This window comes from Molothrus aeneus, chromosome 2 (assembly GCF_037042795.1).
Source record: "Molothrus aeneus isolate 106 chromosome 2, BPBGC_Maene_1.0, whole genome shotgun sequence".
Taxonomy (NCBI): domain Eukaryota; kingdom Metazoa; phylum Chordata; class Aves; order Passeriformes; family Icteridae; genus Molothrus; species Molothrus aeneus.
In genome coordinates this window covers 37,432,238-37,450,257 of record NC_089647.1, presented here as the reverse complement: position 1 = coordinate 37,450,257, position 18,020 = coordinate 37,432,238, and the positions used below count along the sequence as shown (strand labels likewise).

The window sequence follows — 18,020 nt, the reverse complement described above, 5'->3', positions numbered from 1 at the left end:
CACAAGAAACAAGAACAGCCTAGGTTGACATCTATGCCCAAAGTCACATGAGATGAATTCCACCCTTCACCATCAATCTTTCCTGGTAAGTTTAGAAGATGAAGGTGAGAGCTGAGGATGCAGGTGCTTGTCAGAGAGGTGATGTTTTCAGCTGAAGGAAGGGATCTGGGTATATTCCCAGCACAACTGGGGCCAAATCTGACTTGCCAAGTAAGATATATATTTCTGTGTTTGAAAGTTAGGACATATTTTAACAGTTATTATTATCATCACATTTTCTACAAAAGAAACTCCCTTTCTCCTCAGTATGAGTCTTCTCCCAGTTCAATTTTAATGTCTTATTACTCTTCACTGTGTTTTACATTTCTAGTGTCACTTCTACCTTTATTTTCTCCACTGCCAAAGCAAATTTTCAGTTTCCCTTCTCTACTCCTACTCTCTCCTCCTTAGAATAGTGTGGATTTTTGTTTCCTTGCTCCCTCCCTTGGTCACATCTCTCTTTTCTCCCCAGCCTGTCTGTCCTTCTTTCTCTTTTTTCTCCTGTCTCACTGTGATTCTTCTTCCCTTCCCATCCCCATTCTCCTCACCTAACTCTCCCTAGAGCATGCTTTGGAGCACAGCCAGTACTGAATTTTAGCAGCCACAGCCTGCTGTGCAGAAGATGATGCCACAGCAATGGCCAGACTTTGCTATGCCACCACTTCATGCTCCAACCACATTTTCTGCCAGGTACTCATTGTTCCTCTGCAATCCCCTGCCTTTCCTCTGCTGCCAAACTCCACACAGTTGAAATGGTTACAGCTGCAAAAAGGTCTCCACTGCTCCGATCCATGTGTCCCGGGGGCTGAGACATTGACCACTGGAACACTGCCTTAAAATAATCAATAACTGCGGGTGACATGCCAACCTCTCACTGGCCAACCAGGGATAACTTGGGGTATTTCCTCATTCTCAGAGAGAAACAGCTAATTGTTTAATAGAGGCCGTCACCCAAAAACATCGCCGTGCCTCGGTCAAACAGACACACTTCAGGAGAGAGGAGCTGGAAAGCCTGAAGCTGGCTGTGGGGAACTCTGGAGGCCATCTTAGCCCTGCTTAGAAGGTAAGCAAAAGTATTTACATGCTTACTGTAGCATTAAAAAGCAAAACTTTCTAAAAACCTCACTAAAAATTAGAAGCTTGCTCTAGCCACTTTGCTTAACGAAGCTGTAGAATGTGCTTTTGGTTGGTGAATTAATAAAGCGTTTTAGTGCTTCTGGCAAACCGGAGTGTTTTCCTAAGCTATAATAACGCATGCAGATCCTCTGATGTGCACAGGTGGCAAAGCGGCATTGATTTTGGTGGTAGAGGCTCTCACTACGTCTGGTGATTGTTGTTTAGGTAAGTTCTCCCTGCAGTTTGAAGTGGTATTGAGATAGGTCAGAGAGAAAGGGCTGGAACCCCCAGCTCTTCCAGCCAAAGCAGCGTCAGGTTGCTTTGTGCCGTACAAGAACTGGGCCCTCCAGCCATGTATGAAAGATGCAGAAGAGAATTCGTAACTCAACTACAAGGCTTAGCTTTTGTAGAAGGAGGCTAGGCTGTGCCTGTGCTTGTTTGCTTCTCTCTGGGGAGGGGAGGTAGGTGAGGTTGGGCAAACAAATGGAAAAGCTAAAGCTGGAATGAGATGGGAAAGCAGGCAGGCAAGAGTTGGTGTAAAAAAATAACCTTATTTGAAAGACAGGTGATTTGAAAGGCAGGTGAAATATCCAGTATTCTTTCCATTTTCCTCCATTCCCTTTCCCCACTTCATCTTTCACTTGCACATTGTTGGTCTGTTTAGATTTTTATCTCTTTGAGCTAGGGTTTTCTCCAGAGGCTTGCAAAATGCTTTGCCAAATTTTGAGCACTGTGTAAACAACAGATAATGACCATAAACACAGAAGTGTCTCTGTTAAAAATGATCCCATCTGGAATAGTTTAATGCCCATTAGCTTATTTTTAACACAGATTATAAAGCTCAACATGACTGCAAAGTGCTCAGAAGAAAATGCATACAAGCACAGTGCTCTTGTTCAACTCATAGCAGCAGAGAACAATGCAAATTTTTTGCTACAGAAATGCAAACTCAGAAGTCTCTGTCAGCCACATCTGCTTCACAGCAATATATGGCAACCCATAAAGTCTTTCTATTTTCCTTCTCATTTGAATAGGTCAGAGGACATCTCACCTGATATCTTACCTTATCTCTTTACTATCTTCATTCTGTCGCCAAGATCTGTTTTAGCCTGTCTCTGCCTTTCTCAAATGGCTTCAAGCTACCTTTCACCTGGCCCTTTTTCTTGCTTGGGAACCCAACCTTGATGGATTTCTGTGTTCCTAGCCTCCTAATGCCTTCTCCACAGCAATCTTTGTCATAAAACTTTCTGGATTAGCCAATGCATATGAGTAAATTGAGGGACATTTCACTGCTGAGTGCCTCAGTAATTACAAAAACTATTTGCACATAACAAGCGAAGGCACCTGTGTGTGCATGAAATGGTGTGTGCCCATGTCCTTATCCTTCTCTTACATTTGGTAACTGACTCACAGGAGAGCAAAGCCCTTTTTGTTATAAACTGACAGTTCTCTCTGAGGACAGAAATCCACAGCTTGATATTTTGTATTTTCATGCACATTTTTTATTTTTATGCATTTGAAACCCTTGAGCTGGAATGAAGCAATAATAAAACATTATGAAGAAGTTGTGATCAGTTTGTGCCATAAAGTTGAAGGTGGTATGCAAGTTCAATAATCTCTGACCCAGTAGTCTGAAATTTCCAAATTGGAGGCATATCTGTGGATCCACTTTTGTACTGATCAGGCTTTTCTCTCTAGCTGTAGATCACAGCATGGATGCAGTGTGAGCTGAGGTTGTGACTTTGGTGAAGACAGGTCTAATAACGGCCTATGAAAAACTGGGGTGTGACAGAGGTGATGGAGTGGTGTGAGAGGATATAATGGGGAGCAACAGCCCTGTTTACAGCTTTGGAGATTCAGACTGGACACAAGAAAAGTCTTTTTCATCAAGAGATTGGGTCAACTCTGCAACAAGTCACCCAGAGAGGCAGTGGTGGCTCCATCCTTGTAGGTTTTTAAAGCTCAGCTACACAAAGCTGTGGCTGACACAGTGACCTAGTGTTGGTGGTAGTCCTGCTTTCAGCAGGAGGTCAGACTGGACACCTGCAGAGATCTCTCTCATCCAGTGCTTCATTTATGTTCATTCTTTGATTTTAAAAAAGAACCTGGATGCTATGAACTACTAAGCTACTGTATGTTATGACAGATCTCTGAAAATGAGATGGGATGTTTTTTTGACCTGCCCTTAGCAAACAGACACAGAATTAGACAAGATTGCAGTTTTTCAGCTACTTTAGGGTGGGTGCCAAGCAGGCCTATAATCCACAGTCTTATCAACCCTTACGTGCACAGTAAACAATTATAAATATCTCTCCAATTCTTGCTGAGGGTGTATTTTTGACTGAAATAGAGGAAATGCAGCTGGTAGGCACCTTGGGGAGGCTTCCCTGCTAGTCTCAGTGCCAAGGCAGGGTTGAACATTCAGTGTTCTGCGTTGTTTTCTCTACATGCCTTCACTCTGTTTTTTTCCTCATTTAGGAGAGAATTCGTGTTTGTAGGTTTGTTTGTTCTTAAGCTTTATCAATTGAAATAGTTTTGATAGTCTTGCAGCATTGAAAGGTTGATCTCATCCAGGCTCTGAAATTGAGGAATGGCTGTGTCTTTTGCTGCTATTTACATGGTCCCTGCCAGCACTGTGCAAGCCACACTGGCTGCAAGTGCCACCCCTTTGCTTTTTCTTCATGCAAGGCACCAGGAAAAAGAAACAAAACTGCTGCTGCTTTTGTCTTTCTGTTTGCAGTATGGCTGGCTAAAAGTGGCTAAGCAAATCAAGTCTATTGCGAGTCATGCTGAGATAGCTGCAGCCACACGCTCTCAGCCCCATGGCTGCTCCTGGACTGGTCTGGCAGCAGCTAGTTTTGGCCCTGGCCACTTCTGGCCTTGGGGCCATCTTTTGGCCCTCACTGCTTCTGGCCTTGGGGCCGTCTCCAGCGCTGGCCACAGGGCCACTGCTAGAGCTGGTCTTGGAGTAAAGCAAAATTTATGTGCGAGCCATGCTGAGATAGCCCTGGCCGCACGGCGCTGTCTCGGCCACACCAACTCCGGCCAAGCATCCTGGCTGCGTGGTCATCCACAGCGCCGGGACATTCTCAGTGGCATGGCCCGGAGGCAGCAGAAATCTGAATCAAGCAGCACACCGACCCAACCATGTGGGCTGTGCAAGCCTGGTCTGGGCAGGCCTGGCCTAGCCGCAAGGGGCCAGCCTGGGCCTGGCTAGTTACCCCTTCAGAGGCCAGGAACCAAGAGAGCTTCCCTGCCCTAGCCCGTCCATAAATGCGTTTTTGTAGAGGTGTATCCAGCTCTTCTAAGTGGTTTAACTGGGTGTCAATCTCCAAAACTAGCCCTTTGATTGGTAATGGGGATGTCAATCTTTCCCCCCCCAACTGAAAACCAGGCTTGGTTAAACCAGGACAGCATCCGCCTCCCCTTCCACTCCAGGCCTTAGCCCTGACTGCCAGCCAGGGTATCTGTTTGTGGAGTCATGGTTTTGTGACTGATATTCCCAACGGACAGACAATTGTCCATCAAAAACTAAAATGAAACTCTCTGGTAATTTCCTACCAACACAATTTTAAATAAATTCAATTAAACATCCCAGCTGTGAATAATTCAATTTTAAATAAATTCTCTGAAGGGAACAGGGTCTGTAGAACAGGGTTATCTGTGTATGTCTTACCTGAAACATTTCTTTCTATGAAATTGATTCTTCTTTCATTAAAGTATAAAACTACTGAAACGTGGTGCTCCCTGCACTGCAGTAACCCAAACCTCCCTGTATCTTTCCTGAGCAGAGAGCTGCCATGTGCACGGGGAAGTGTTCAAAGTGCATTGGGATCACCCTCTTCCCACTGGCAATATGTGCCATTGTCTCCAACATTCTCCTGTACTTCCCCAATGGACAAGTACTGCAGCTCAGCGAGATAACTGATTTAGTTTGGTTTTTCCACGGCATTCTGGGAGCTGGGATACTGGTAAGAGATTAATATTTCTTGTGAGTTTTGTTCAGTTTTGTTTTAAATTTGGGGCCAAGAAAATCACCATTAAAAAAAAGTCATAAAATGTGTTTTGCATAGACATGTGAACAGCTTAAATGAGAAATTGGGTATGTAACTGAGAAAATGCATTTATGGCAAAAAAGTGCCTAGTCAAAGAAATACAAAACATTCCTGAAATAAATATCAGGACTCCAAGAAGCACTAGGCCTAACTACTCACTGTGGAGAAGAGCTACATGAGTGTTCATCCTCCAAGAGTGAAAGCAAAGCTGAGGTCAGCTGGAGGCAGTGAGTTTTCACTATTGTCTGCACCCCCAATTCACAAAAACATTAAGGGAAAATCAAAAACGTGTTTCAGCAGGTGTTACTTTGAGACCCAGCTAACACTTTACAAATGTGGAGTTGCAAATGGGTTAATAAGCTGAATGCCTCCTGTTCCCACACTCCCACCCACCTACTTTTGGGTTGGATCTGGTTTGAATGTGCTCTTCTGTAACTAGTTCTCCATTCCAGGCCTCAGGAAAGATCACTTTTATGTGAATATCCATGTCTGGAAGGGAACATGTTGGGGAATACTTATCTTTCCAGTTCATCAGAAAGCCTGCTCCCCTTGTGCTCTTTCAATTATCTACCCAAGTGGAGTTAAAAAGCTGAGCAAGTAAAATGCATATGACCAGTACTGGGCAGATGGCAAACTGGCACAGAGCTGGCCAAAAAATAAATTAATCTTTAAGAATAATTAACTTAGAAAAAAGTAAATCTCTTTCACAGTCAGCCTATGATGCAGCTGCTGCTTAAGTCTATGGAAAGCCTGCAGTGAATCTGGTTCATACTCATATTTCCCAAAGCAGAAACATGGCATAAGGTCATTCAATAAACTGTTCTCCACCAGCAGCTTGTCTGCTTCTTCTTGTGGCTACCACTTGGGCCTATTACTCATGCTGAGCTTGAACATAAGCATGAGTTTGTAGAAGGAAGAAGTGCAACTACATGAGAGACCTTGTGGAAAATTCGCATCACTGCAAGCCCAGGAGCCATTGGCGTTCAATGAAAGGAAAGGAGAGATGTTAGACATGAGAGCATCACTGGCTCATTGAAAACGTGCCTTCTTTTAAGGCTTCCACACAGATTTGCCTGTGGCCAGCACCACATACATCAAAAATGAGAACAGCTAGTCAGAGGAGAGGAAGAATTTGCACTGACCTTCAAAACACATTAGGAGTAATTGATCCACAAAAAATTCTGTTGAGTGCACGTTTTCCAGAAAACAGCATGAGAAATGCCCACAGGTAAGGGGAAAGAAAGCATTATCAGCAGCTCCATCTTCCAGATGCTGGAAGCATGGGAAAATGAAGACTGGCTTTTCAGTGTCCTAAGGAGTTAAAACAAGGGAGAGGATGCTCCACAACTGAAGTCTGGTCCATATCCTGACACTTCAGTGAGGAAAGATGAAGCTGCAGTGTGTTCCCCCATCCACCTGGATTCCTCCCAAAGGAAACTGAGGCAAGCCTTGCCAACAGGTTGCCTGATCTTGGAGAATCTCCCCACAACTAGGATGCAGCCTCCAGAGTCAAGACTGTGGGAGAAACTTCATAACAGCCTGGCTTAGCTCTGTGAGCCAGTAAACCTCCCTGCACCTGGGAACTTCATCTGTAGACTGATACATAGATTGTCAGCATACCCTTTGGCTGAGCAGCCAGCTCCACCCTTTCCTCCTCTGATGAATTTCTAATGGAAATTATATGACATGAAAACCTCTCAATTTCCTTATTTCAAATATTTGGGATGTAAAGAGAGTAAGACTGGCTCTATGTGTCACAGTAACGCCTTTCCTCATAGAAAGCCTGTGTGCAACAGAAGGAAATGCCTGACTGAGCCATGGCTCACACACAGCTCTTGTTTTACTGACAACAGCCAAACCCAGCAAATTCTCATGCCCGTGTCAAAAGGCAGGTGTTTATAATCAGGCACTGCATAAAAAGAAAGCTGCCAAGCAAACCCTTCATCCTGAGCCAGGCTAATAGATGACACAAAAGTGTTTGCCACTTAGATGGGAAACCTCGAAAGAAAAGTGACAGCCCTGGAGGAGCAGGAGTGTTGGTTTGATGGGCAGAGGTATTAACTCTCCTTCTGAGTGCCTGACAGTAGAACACCTGGGCTGAGGCTGCCTTGGGGACCATTTGTGATTATTTAAGACTGGACTTCTTTGCAGGAAGCGGAACACCTTTTTAACCTCAATGCTCTGTTTCTGCAGGTTCCAGATGTGGTCCAGCCAGCACTTCAGGTGCTGTAGGTTGCCTCTAGGGTGTGCATAAAAGGAAACAGAGAATAAATCCTTTGAAAAATATGTAGGAGCCTACAAATCTAAGCAAGTTTCATAACAACGTCTCACACTGTTCAACAGAGATATTCACACTACACACATAAATTCCGTGGGCTTTGTTAATCATGGACATTCTGCTCTTCCTGCCCTGAATGAGAAAAAATCTTGCCAGCATCTAGTGAGGCCATTTTTACAGTCCTTACCTTTTGTGTTTGTTTGTTTGATTGATTGACTGATTTGGGCTCTTCTTCTTTCATTAACTTTATGGTAACCATTTCCTAATTTTTTAAGTACTCCTTTACTTGTGCTGCTCTTTGAGATGCTTTAACCATTACTGGTGTGTATAGACAAGGCAGTGGGAGTGTGCTGGCTGCAAAGCCAGACCCATAAAAGCATTCTTGCCCTCTGGCTACCAAACTGAAGGCAACTTTTCCTAACTCCAGGGTGTCTGTAAGGCAGCATAATATCTCCAGTCATAGATGGTTACTGACTGCATTATATTGGTCCAGCTCTGCCTGATAATTTCCATGGAGAAAGCTGATGTGAACTGAAGTTCCCCATTGACTGAAGTCCATCTTGTAGGTTTTCCAGAAATTCAGCACAAACACCCCGCACTCAAACGAAAGTCAGATCTGTTTCAGGAAGCTCAAGGCTGATTTCCTAATTATAATCCAGAGCAGAATGCTCAGGAGGCTTACACTGATCATAATTCTTAGTCCAGCTATGTATCTTTTCTGGGCAGAAATTCAGTTTTCTCAAAACTAACACATTTTTTTTCCAAAAAAAAACTCCAACAATACTGTGCTGAACCTTTTTATACCCTGAAAAGAAAGCAGTATAGCTTCAGCAATCAGAATTGATGTACCAGCAATTTGCCAGACAGCTCTAGCTGTAATCCCACAATTATTTCTGAGTAACTCTTCAGTAGCACCAACATCCAAGCAGGTGTAACTCCCAGAGAAGAGACAAAAGGTGACTTACATTTGAGGAACATGATGCCCAAGCTCTTAGAATTTAAAAAGCACCCCAGCAGAAGTGCTGCACACTAATTCAAAGCCTATGCTTTTCTTACAGGTTATTTTGCCGGCATTCATGATGCTGGGAGCAGGTGGAGCAGGATGTTGCGCTAACAGGTATGGGGTAAGTAGATATTCATGTGTTGAAAAGGCACTACAGAGTTTGTGCAATAGCTCTTGAAATGGCTGCTCAGCAGGTGGAAATGTGCAGTGACAAACCATCACACCTCTGTCAGCAGCCATGTCAGGGAAACGGAGAAGAGGAGCTTGATCTGCAGCGTCCCTGGGCTGGGGCTGAGGGCTCAGTGAGCCAACAAGAACGTTATGATGCTGCAGCTGCTGATAGGAGGGAAATAAGCCAGGGCCAGGGCTGGAGCCCTCAGGCACAATGCTGAGAGCAAAGGGGGCTACATCCCATGAAGTAAAACGTGGCTCCAGCTTCCTTGAGCTCCCCTGTTCAAGGCAATCATAAAGACTGAGACAGTTGCCTGTTCCTCCTGCTTCCACAGAGTCCTGGTTCCTCTATACCCTTCCATGGCAATCTACTTTTCCACAGCTTCATCCCTGCTTTTCTCTGTAGGGATACACACATCCCCTATTTGCAGGTCCATGGCCAAAGCATGAGATGCTGCATCTGGCACTGAGGAGCCAGCACTGCTTCCTGCAGTTCTGACCAGTAGCTCACATGTGCTCAAATATTATGCATGTGAAATGTGAAAATGCAATTTAGGCTCTCTGACATCTAAAGAAAGGCCAGAGAGATGTTTTACTTGATAATTAAGAATATTATAAAGCAACATGTTATAAAGGCATATCCATTCATCCTCAAGCCCTGGGTATAGACTTCTGTGTGGCTATCATTATTGGCAAGAAGAAACTGACTTAGAAATTTTTTTGAGTCTGCATCCTTCCCAGAAGCAGCCTGGAATGAGAGATTCCATGCAGTAAAGCACGTCTCTTCTGTACTCTTCAATTAATATTTAGTCTGATCCACAAGAAAACCTTTGCCTCTTTAAAACATTTTACTTAATTCATGATACATAATACCAAAATAGCATTCTTTATCAGGATGTCACACATTAGCAGGCACATCCCAAGGGACATGCTGTTATATTGATTTTACCAAATGTCACATGCACAGACAGGATGCTGAAAATGGCCAAGCAGGCCAATTGCAGAGCTGGGGTGAGATCCTAGGCACCCTGCAAACAGTGCCTGAGCCAGCTGCTTTGCTTGACTTTGGGTGATGTAGAAAGCAGTGATGAAACACAGCTACTGTTGTGGTTCCTATGCTCACTGAATCTGTTAAGTCACAAGGGGAAATCCAGCTGAACTGGGCTGAGTTCACACAACATCTCAGGTGTCTCTTCTCCATCTTTCATCCCAGCCCTAAATATTCCAGAGCCAAGAGTCAAACTTCCCCAGGCTGGCTGGTTTCACTCCCCAGCCCAACAACACAAGTGATAGCACAGTGTCATCCAGCAGCCCACATCCACAGACCTACCACAATCCTCCATTCTCCACCTCGTCTTTCACTGTCTGAGCCATTCCTAGCAGCAGTACATCAATGCCAGATACCCTGTCTGCACCTTCCCATCACTGATTGGTTGCCTACAAGCTGTTCTCTTCTTTATTTGCTGTTATGGAGGAATAAAATAGATATTAAGAAAGTAATTTGATTATGCACTGTGATATTTTGTAGAATCAGGAGAATCACAGAATCATTAAGGTTGGAAAAAAACTCCAAGTTCATCAAGTCCAACCTTCAAATGAATACCACCATGCCCACTAAACCATATCACAAAGTGGCTGATGGCCAAGTGACGAAGCTACCCAAAGCAAAGTGGAAAACAGGCTCGGTGAGGACAGTCTATCTATGAAAATGCTGTCTTTTTGAACACACACCCCTCTGGAGTCATACACCTCTGTGAGGTGGAAATGGTGAAGCTCTGCTCCCTATGTTTTAAACAGTCTGCTTGAGATGCTCAAAGTAGGGATGAGATGGGGACATGAGCGAAGAGTGAATGGCTGTGAACAACTAAAAACAAGTTTACCCTGCACAGCTCCTGGGGAAGAGCAATTTCCAAACGTTCAAAAAGAGGTCAGTGTTGCAGGGAGATCTGGAGGCTGATGGTCTGCTTCTTTAAGGGATGAAACTTCAGGCAAAATGTGCTTTGTGGAGAGTGGAAGGAAATGCACAGGCATCCAGAGCAGGGGTGCTCAGATGTCCTGACTATAAGGGCTGTATATGCAAGGCAGGGTAGGTATGGTGTGAGGCCCTGGAGAGCAGAGAACTCCTGGGATTGGTTCAAACATCCACAATATCAGCAACGTCCCAGAGTGACAGAGCTCCTTGGGAGGTAGGTCTGGATGGACCTGCTAAGGGTTCCCCACCTACTGGCAGAGAAACAGCCCTCATGGAACTACTCAGGAGCCACTGTAATCCAAAGGCAAGTTTGGGCACCTTTCTGCTTTGGAAATCTTACGTATAAAATGATAAATTACACTTGAATACTCCAAATTGCAGAACTGCTTGTCATAATAAAAAAGGAAAAAAAAGGTTAAAGAATTATTACTGATCAGAATTATTGTTTAATCAAAACATAACATTTTGCTCAGGGCAGGGACTCTGTTCTATTTTATTTTGCACAATTCCTGGTTTAATAGTTTCAGACTTCATCAAAGCCTTTACACACTGCCAAAGTATCTTCAACAGTAATAAAAATAGTATGTTTCTCATACTTTTTATTCACTTTAGCAAGTTTTCCAGTTCACAGTGATTACATGCTACATTAAGTTTCTTCATTAATCAACTTTAAATTATTATTTACAAACATACATCAATGGCCTCTTGTCCTTGCATTATGGAGTAATGAATTTGGAAAGTAATAGATTTAGAAAGCTTCAGTGTCTTGCAGCTTAGCACGTACACATCTGAAATTACCCACTGCACTGACGTGATGAGGAAAAAGACCCACCCAAAATACAGCTTCTCTCATTGCATCAGCAAACATATAGTCCAATATTCCTAAGTCTTCCTTAAGAGTTACCAGTAGAACAAGAATAGTCATAGTAGCTTTCCAAACTTAAGCAAAGATATCCAGATAACCAGACAGAATAACTACTCCATCAAAAACAAGCAAACAAACAAAACCAAACAAAAAAACAAAACAAAGCAAAAACAATAACAAAAAAACCCCACAAAAAACATAAAAAAACACCAAAACACAAAAAAACCCCAAAAACTACTTCCAGACAAAAAATAGAGAAGAAAGAAATGTGTATAGAGAAAGAACCAGGGTATTAAAGAGCAGCACAAGCTGGGACAGGAAGAACTTGGTAACTTCACCAAAGCAGCTGATACAAACATTCAAAGAATGAATTCTAAGGGCAGCTCACCAGGGACAATTCAATTAAAGGATTGAATAAAGCAGGGAAAATCAGCAAAAATTGTCAGCAAAACCTTTTCAGGAGTACAGAACAGGTCAACATCATGGGAAACAAATTTCAACACACTCAAGCATCCCAGCTTAGGCCTCCTGTTGCAATTAAGGACACAAATGAGGAAATGAAATATTTCAACGAGAACTACTACTAGAGAAAATGCTGAAAGTTTGAGATGATGAAATGGTCAATAAAATCCTTGGATTTTCACAGATTATGAGGCAAGCCTCCAGAAAAGTCTCCAGATCAGTAGATAAAATGGGGAAATGCCCCTGCATGTCTAGAAAATGCTGAGGACAGCCAATCTAACAGCTGTAGCAAATTCAGACTCCTCTTTTGGTGACAAGTAAAGTCTCTGTCTAGATGATCCTGTACACAGTAAGGGAAATAGCTGGGATGAGGTTAGTCCTACAGTCAACAGATTCCAAATGAGACAATCATGTGACAGAACACAGTCATCACAGATAGCACTGACGAGTACTACCATAAATAAATACCATAAATACTTTTGGTATTACTATGTTTTATGATAGTAACTGCTATCATAAAACATAGTAATACCAAAAGACCATTTGACTTTTTCTTCATAATTATCTTTGGGATGCCCTGTACTGCTACCAAAATGAATTGTTAACATAATTAAGATCCTTCAACCAAGAAGCAGAATGCAGAGTTGAAGTAAATGAGGAAGCAAACGGGGAAAAGTGATTCAGAATAGGTAGGAGTTTCAAAGAGAGTATCAGTCACTCACCTTCACCACAAGGCATGGTTGGTGATCTTATTGTGAGAGACAGTGCATCAGCTACAACCCAGACACTGTTTTGGTCCAGGACAATAGACTAAATTAACTACATTTTGCTGACAATGGAGCTCTGCTAAGAGGCAATTCAGCCAATATGCAGATAAAGACTAAGGAAAGAGTATCCAGCTTTGAGTTGTTAATCAGTTATGATTAAATAAATCCCATGAGAAATCCCAGCAACTTTTAACTCAAGGATTGCCTCAGAGGCAAAACAATACACAAAATTAGTCAATTCACACACCAGCATCGAGCAAGGTTCTACAGAAAGCTGTTGGCTGGTAAGCTGGAAACTGCATTCACCAGCTTGAATGTGTTCAAACAGTGAAGACTTTTCAAGGCTTTGTCAAAAAACTCTGACATGGATGGTGGATATTTCCATTTGACTGTGTAGTGCAGTGGTCTGTGGAACAACTGCGACAAGGAGAAGGTTTCTACCTGTCTTGTGGGGTGGTGGATTTCACCTGGTATTTGCTGGCAATGGGGAATTATGAGACTTGAGATATTTGGCTTCAAACCTGAGTCATGGATGACAGTATTCTGTATGTGCTTCCTTGGTCATGCCATTGCCCTGCCTTTAAGGCAGGCCTACTGCCTTCTCCCTGCTCCAGGTCTTCCCCTGGCTCTATGGCAGAGTTGTGAACAACCACAAGCAGTGATTCTTAACAAGACTATTGAGAAGCCTGTCCCAGATGCACCACCAGTAGCACCCTCCTGGGATTTTTGTTTCTATAGACAAACAGCAACCGGATACATCCCATTCATTACTAGAAAACTACCCAGAATGGAGTAAAGGTAACATTTCTGTGGGAGTGGCTGATGTAAAACATGAATGCATTACATACAATTTGAAGTCACTGCTGGTTTGTTGCCACATGCAGCACAATTAGATTTCTCAACATGAGAAGCGGTAATCGCATGTCATGGTGTTGCAAAATGAAGGAAAGCAGGGAAAAGAAAGGCTTTTTTGCATTCCATCAATTAGCAAAAACAATTAACCTATCTTTTGTTACTTTCATATCTTGTTCAGTAGTTGCTTGCCTTTTTCTGTTGGTGCAAGGGCCAAGAAAGGTGAAGAGTTGGAAATGCCAAGGTACATGATACAGAACAGATCAATCCAGCATTAGCCTTATGCCGGCTTTTGAAAGAAAACTCACCAGATTTTTCATAATTAATAGCTTAAGCATAAAACTCAATAAGTTCTTTAACATCTAGGACAGCTACAATAGTCAGAAAAAGTCAACTATTTTTTACTCCCACAAATTTAGTAGCAGTAATCGTTTCAGCATAAAGTAAGAGACAAGAAAGAGAATTCTTTCTCATTCACTGTGAGTTCTCCATGCTACTCAAACCTTTGTGCACACTATGTTGAAGGTCTTTTCCCTTTCAGATGCTGCTGTCAGTGATCCTGTCTGTGATGGGATTTGCAGGAGGAGCATATTGTGTGGTCATCTCTTTGTTGGGGCTGATTGGGGGTCCTCTGTGTGACACAGGTGATGGAGAATACCTCTACCCTTTCAGGAATGACACTCTGGAGTGAGTATGGCTTCCAAACTCCTCCAATTTTGCTTTCCCTGATCGCTCCCCTATCTTTTTAAAGTGAACTTTGATTTTTCCAGAATGAACTGATGGTTCACCCTGTGTACTCCTAAACTCACACTTCTGTGAGTAGCATATTCCAGCTGGTCATTTCTTTGACCAAGGAATCATCCTTGGGCAAATTGCCTGAGTTTCATTTGCTGTGCTTGCCACAAGCCTCTTGTGCAATTTGCACCAAGCTTTCAAAATTCCGTGAGCTGTGACTCCCACTGGAGTCAAAAGGAAATGTTTGCTTACTGTGCCACATTAATCTGTTAAATTACAAAGAATTCAGCCTGCTCCGCCTGCTTCTGAAAAGCAAAGCAAAAATCTTCTCTAAATCTAAAAAGCCAACCTTGACAACTATGCTCTTCAAATCAGAGCTAGAGCTAATGAATGGACTGGGCTGAGATACCACAGCAGGAATGGAGAATGTGGAGACACGTTTTAAAACCTTTCTCTTTAGTTATTAACATAATTTTGCCATACAACAAACAGGAGATACTTGTGCATGCAACAAAGTATGGATGTGGCTCTCTTCCCTAATTATCAATTGCATCTCTGCAAAGAGAATTCTGGGGAGAATCAGCAGCTTTGACCAATTATAGCACCATTTGAGACTCACTTTGTGCAGTCAAGTTCAGAAAATGAAATGCCAGAAAACAGAGAAAGCATTCTCAAGTTTTTACTTTCTAATACCTTGACAAATATTTTCCTCTATCACAGAGACAATTATTTGTTTAACCAGACAACATGGAGTATTTGCAAACAACCTGAAAACATCATCCTTTGGAATATTGTCCTTTCCTCTATTCTCCTGGTCATCGGTGTGATTGAAGCTATTCTTTGTTTCATTCAAGTCATCAATGGACTCACTGGCTTCATATGTGGCACATGTATGAGGAGAAGAAAGGTTGGTATGCAGTAAAAGGGTGCTTTATGTTCTTTCCAGTTTTATTTTTCAGGCTTTGGTGATGGTACATGAGCTGAGAGATCTGCACAGTCCCTGGACGAGCTCCTCTGGGCAGTACAGATGCATTTGCACAGCCTCTTTCTGTCTGTCACATCATAGTCAGGGATAACCTGGTCCTCAGATTTTTCTAAACAGCAGTATGACATACTGACATACTCATTGCATGGCTCTATTGCTATTTAAGAGGCCTTTTTTGATAAAGTATAATGACCCTCCCCAGCATATGTAAGTGAGAGACAAAAAGTAGAGATTTTTAAAATTGGTCAAATATAGTAATGTTGTTATTTTACTGAATGGAAGAAACATTTTTCAAATTTCATTTATCACTATTGCTTCCTTTTCATTGTTTCTTTTCATTGTACAAGATATTTGCAGTAAGTCAGATATCCCCTGAAATGTTAATTAATCATCTTTCATTCATTGCCTTTCAGACAAATATTTCTGGAATGTGAATGACCTACAAGGAATGCCAAGACAAGCCCCAAAATGCTGATTCACATGCAATAAGGATAGTGCACTGTACTGTTTTATTTATGGGGGGACAACAACAAAAAAAATGTTCAGGTGTTTCACAGGGCAAAATTATTTTTTTATGAAGAAGTCAAGGTGGAAAAGGGCTAGATCATTTCAGTCTGAGACTCCACATTTTCATCTCTCTAAACATACCTGCCAAACCTCAGGTACTGGCAAAAAACATTAATCTGTCTGGCCCTTACTGCTGTACTTGTGTATAAAGCACAACAGTCCTCAGATAAAAGATCACCACTTGCCCTCTCATGTATGTGGGAAATGGAGCTATTGCTAATGTACACATTTATCAGCTGCATGAAGCAGGCACTCTCTGGCTGATGTAAATAATGTCCCATGCTCCCCAAATCTGACCATGAGCTCACCTGTCTGTTCCTATTAATTTTCGAATGGGGCACTCACAGATTTGAATGAGGATGAGCAGAGAATATATCGAGCAGTGTTTGAGACACTGCAGAGGAACTCAAGAACATGGGTTCCACCCTCTTTCTGCCACCCTGGAGCCAGATCCCCTTGCCAAAGCCCAGGACACTTCTAAATTGGCTCTTCAGGAACATCTGAGAGTTGTGGGAGCCGTAGAGGAGCATTTGGGTCGACACAGGTAACAGGGTTTGCAGCAAGAGTTTAGAAATGTCTGGCTTAACAAAAGGGTGAAGAACCTCACCACCAATTTTGCCTTCATGAAACTGCCTAAGAACTTCACTAATTTCCACACAGGTCTGAAGGGCTGCTCTAGAATAGAGCACATGGATCAAGGATTATCACCAAAGATAAATGTAGTAATTATGTGCAACTTAGTAATATATAGAAGATATAATCTGAAGGCAGCAGATTGCATCAGCTTTAGTTTTTTAGCAACTGTAATACCAACCAGCAACTGCATAATTCCCCATCATCACTCAAGAGCAAGCCCTTGATCTTGAGCTAATGTCCATGACTGGGATGTTTCAGAAAACTCATCATTTCAGTGACTTCCTCAAAGGTTAATTCTTGGACAGGAGCTGTCAGCCAAACCATGAAATCATCTTTACCCATCCTGAATGCATGTAGGCAGCTAGAAAACCTGAATATATTTAAAGCACTTGGAGCCTATTTTCCCTGATTTATGTTTTCTCAAAGTTGTTTGTATTTCTGTGCTGTAGCATGGGAACAAGCTCTTTAAATACACTTACTGCAGACATATGTGGCTGCTTGTGCTGTCCTTTAATGCAACATGCAAAATGCTTCACCTTCTCTTTTATATCAAAATGGAGAAGAAAAGGCCAGTTGCCTAGATGAGGCGCATATGCACCTTGGAGCATAGTTTCACCCCTAGAAGGAGGAAATTTAACCTATAAAATTTAAATGCAACTTCTGTAAAGAAGAAAGCATAAGACTTGTTGAAGTTTGCAGCCCATCATTAGGTGCATCCAAACCTGCCAGGTGGCTTAAAAAGCTCATGTTCTTTGCCAGCAGATGAAGCATGGACAGAGCAACCACATACAGTTGACAGCCAACCAGGAAAAGAGTTAAAGAGGCAGTGAAAGAAGTATACTTGCATGTAGTCAGGTGGAGAGGGACTCCTTCATCAGCACAGGGGCTCTGTGAACCCTTCACAGTCCCTAAATACCTGCCCTTCCTCATCCCTTAGTTTTGACTCCCTTACTCTCACCTCTGGGATAAAGCCAACTTTGGCTGTGCTAGCACCAGAAGAGGAAGAGATACCCACGGGCACACCTCCAGCACAGAAAAATAAGTGTACTGTGCTGCTGCCATCTGCTTGTTCCAGGCTGTCCTGCCCTGGGGATGTCTGTGTGCTCCTGGGAACACCCTCTGTCCTGCCAACTGTGTGACCACTGGCCTCACTGATATATGTAAATATTAAATATTGCTATTCTGAACTTATTTTCTGGCTTGATTTGTGTGGTCTGAAGGACTTGTGAGCTCAAACTACCTCCAATAGGAAGATAAATGGGATAACAGAGAAAGCAGAGTTAAATAAGCTGACTTGAATCACCATGAAGAAGTCTCTTCCAGGGTAGGCATCAAGATACACAGGCCATGGGGAGAGGCAACCTTCCCCCAGCCCACACCAAAAGAGATACTTAAGGCAAGTGGGAGGCATTGCCCTGCTGAGCAAGGTTCAGTTGTCCACCATGGACAGGAACATCTGGTGCCATTTGAAGTGCAGCAAAGAACCCAGGCACAAATGTCTGGAGATCCAAGAGTCT

General features: G+C 42.7%; 1 protein-coding gene across 1 annotated transcript; it reads left to right on the top strand.

Annotated features, from left to right (window-relative positions):
• The first annotated feature begins 939 nt into the window (after window positions 1-939).
• On the top strand, window positions 940-15,734 carry LOC136570112 (transmembrane 4 L6 family member 1-like). Its single transcript, XM_066570567.1, has 6 exons — window positions 940-1,102; window positions 4,947-5,126; window positions 8,547-8,612; window positions 14,122-14,267; window positions 15,036-15,222; window positions 15,714-15,734. Exons 2-6 carry the CDS (start codon window positions 4,956-4,958, stop codon window positions 15,732-15,734), a joined length of 591 nt encoding a protein of 196 aa, XP_066426664.1. The 5' UTR covers window positions 940-1,102; window positions 4,947-4,955.
• The last annotated feature ends 2,286 nt before the right edge of the window (window positions 15,735-18,020 follow it).

Coding starts and splice junctions, on each gene's coding strand:
- LOC136570112 (XM_066570567.1), top strand. CDS start 4,956: ATGTGCACGGGGAAGTGTTCAAAGTGCATTGGGATCACCCTCTTCCCA. Junction 8,613..14,121: donor GTTGCGCTAACAGGTATGGG/GTAAGTAGATAT, acceptor TTTCCCTTTCAG/ATGCTGCTGTCAGTGATCCT. Junction 15,223..15,713: donor CATGTATGAGGAGAAGAAAG/GTTGGTATGCAG, acceptor ATTGCCTTTCAG/ACAAATATTTCTGGAATGTG.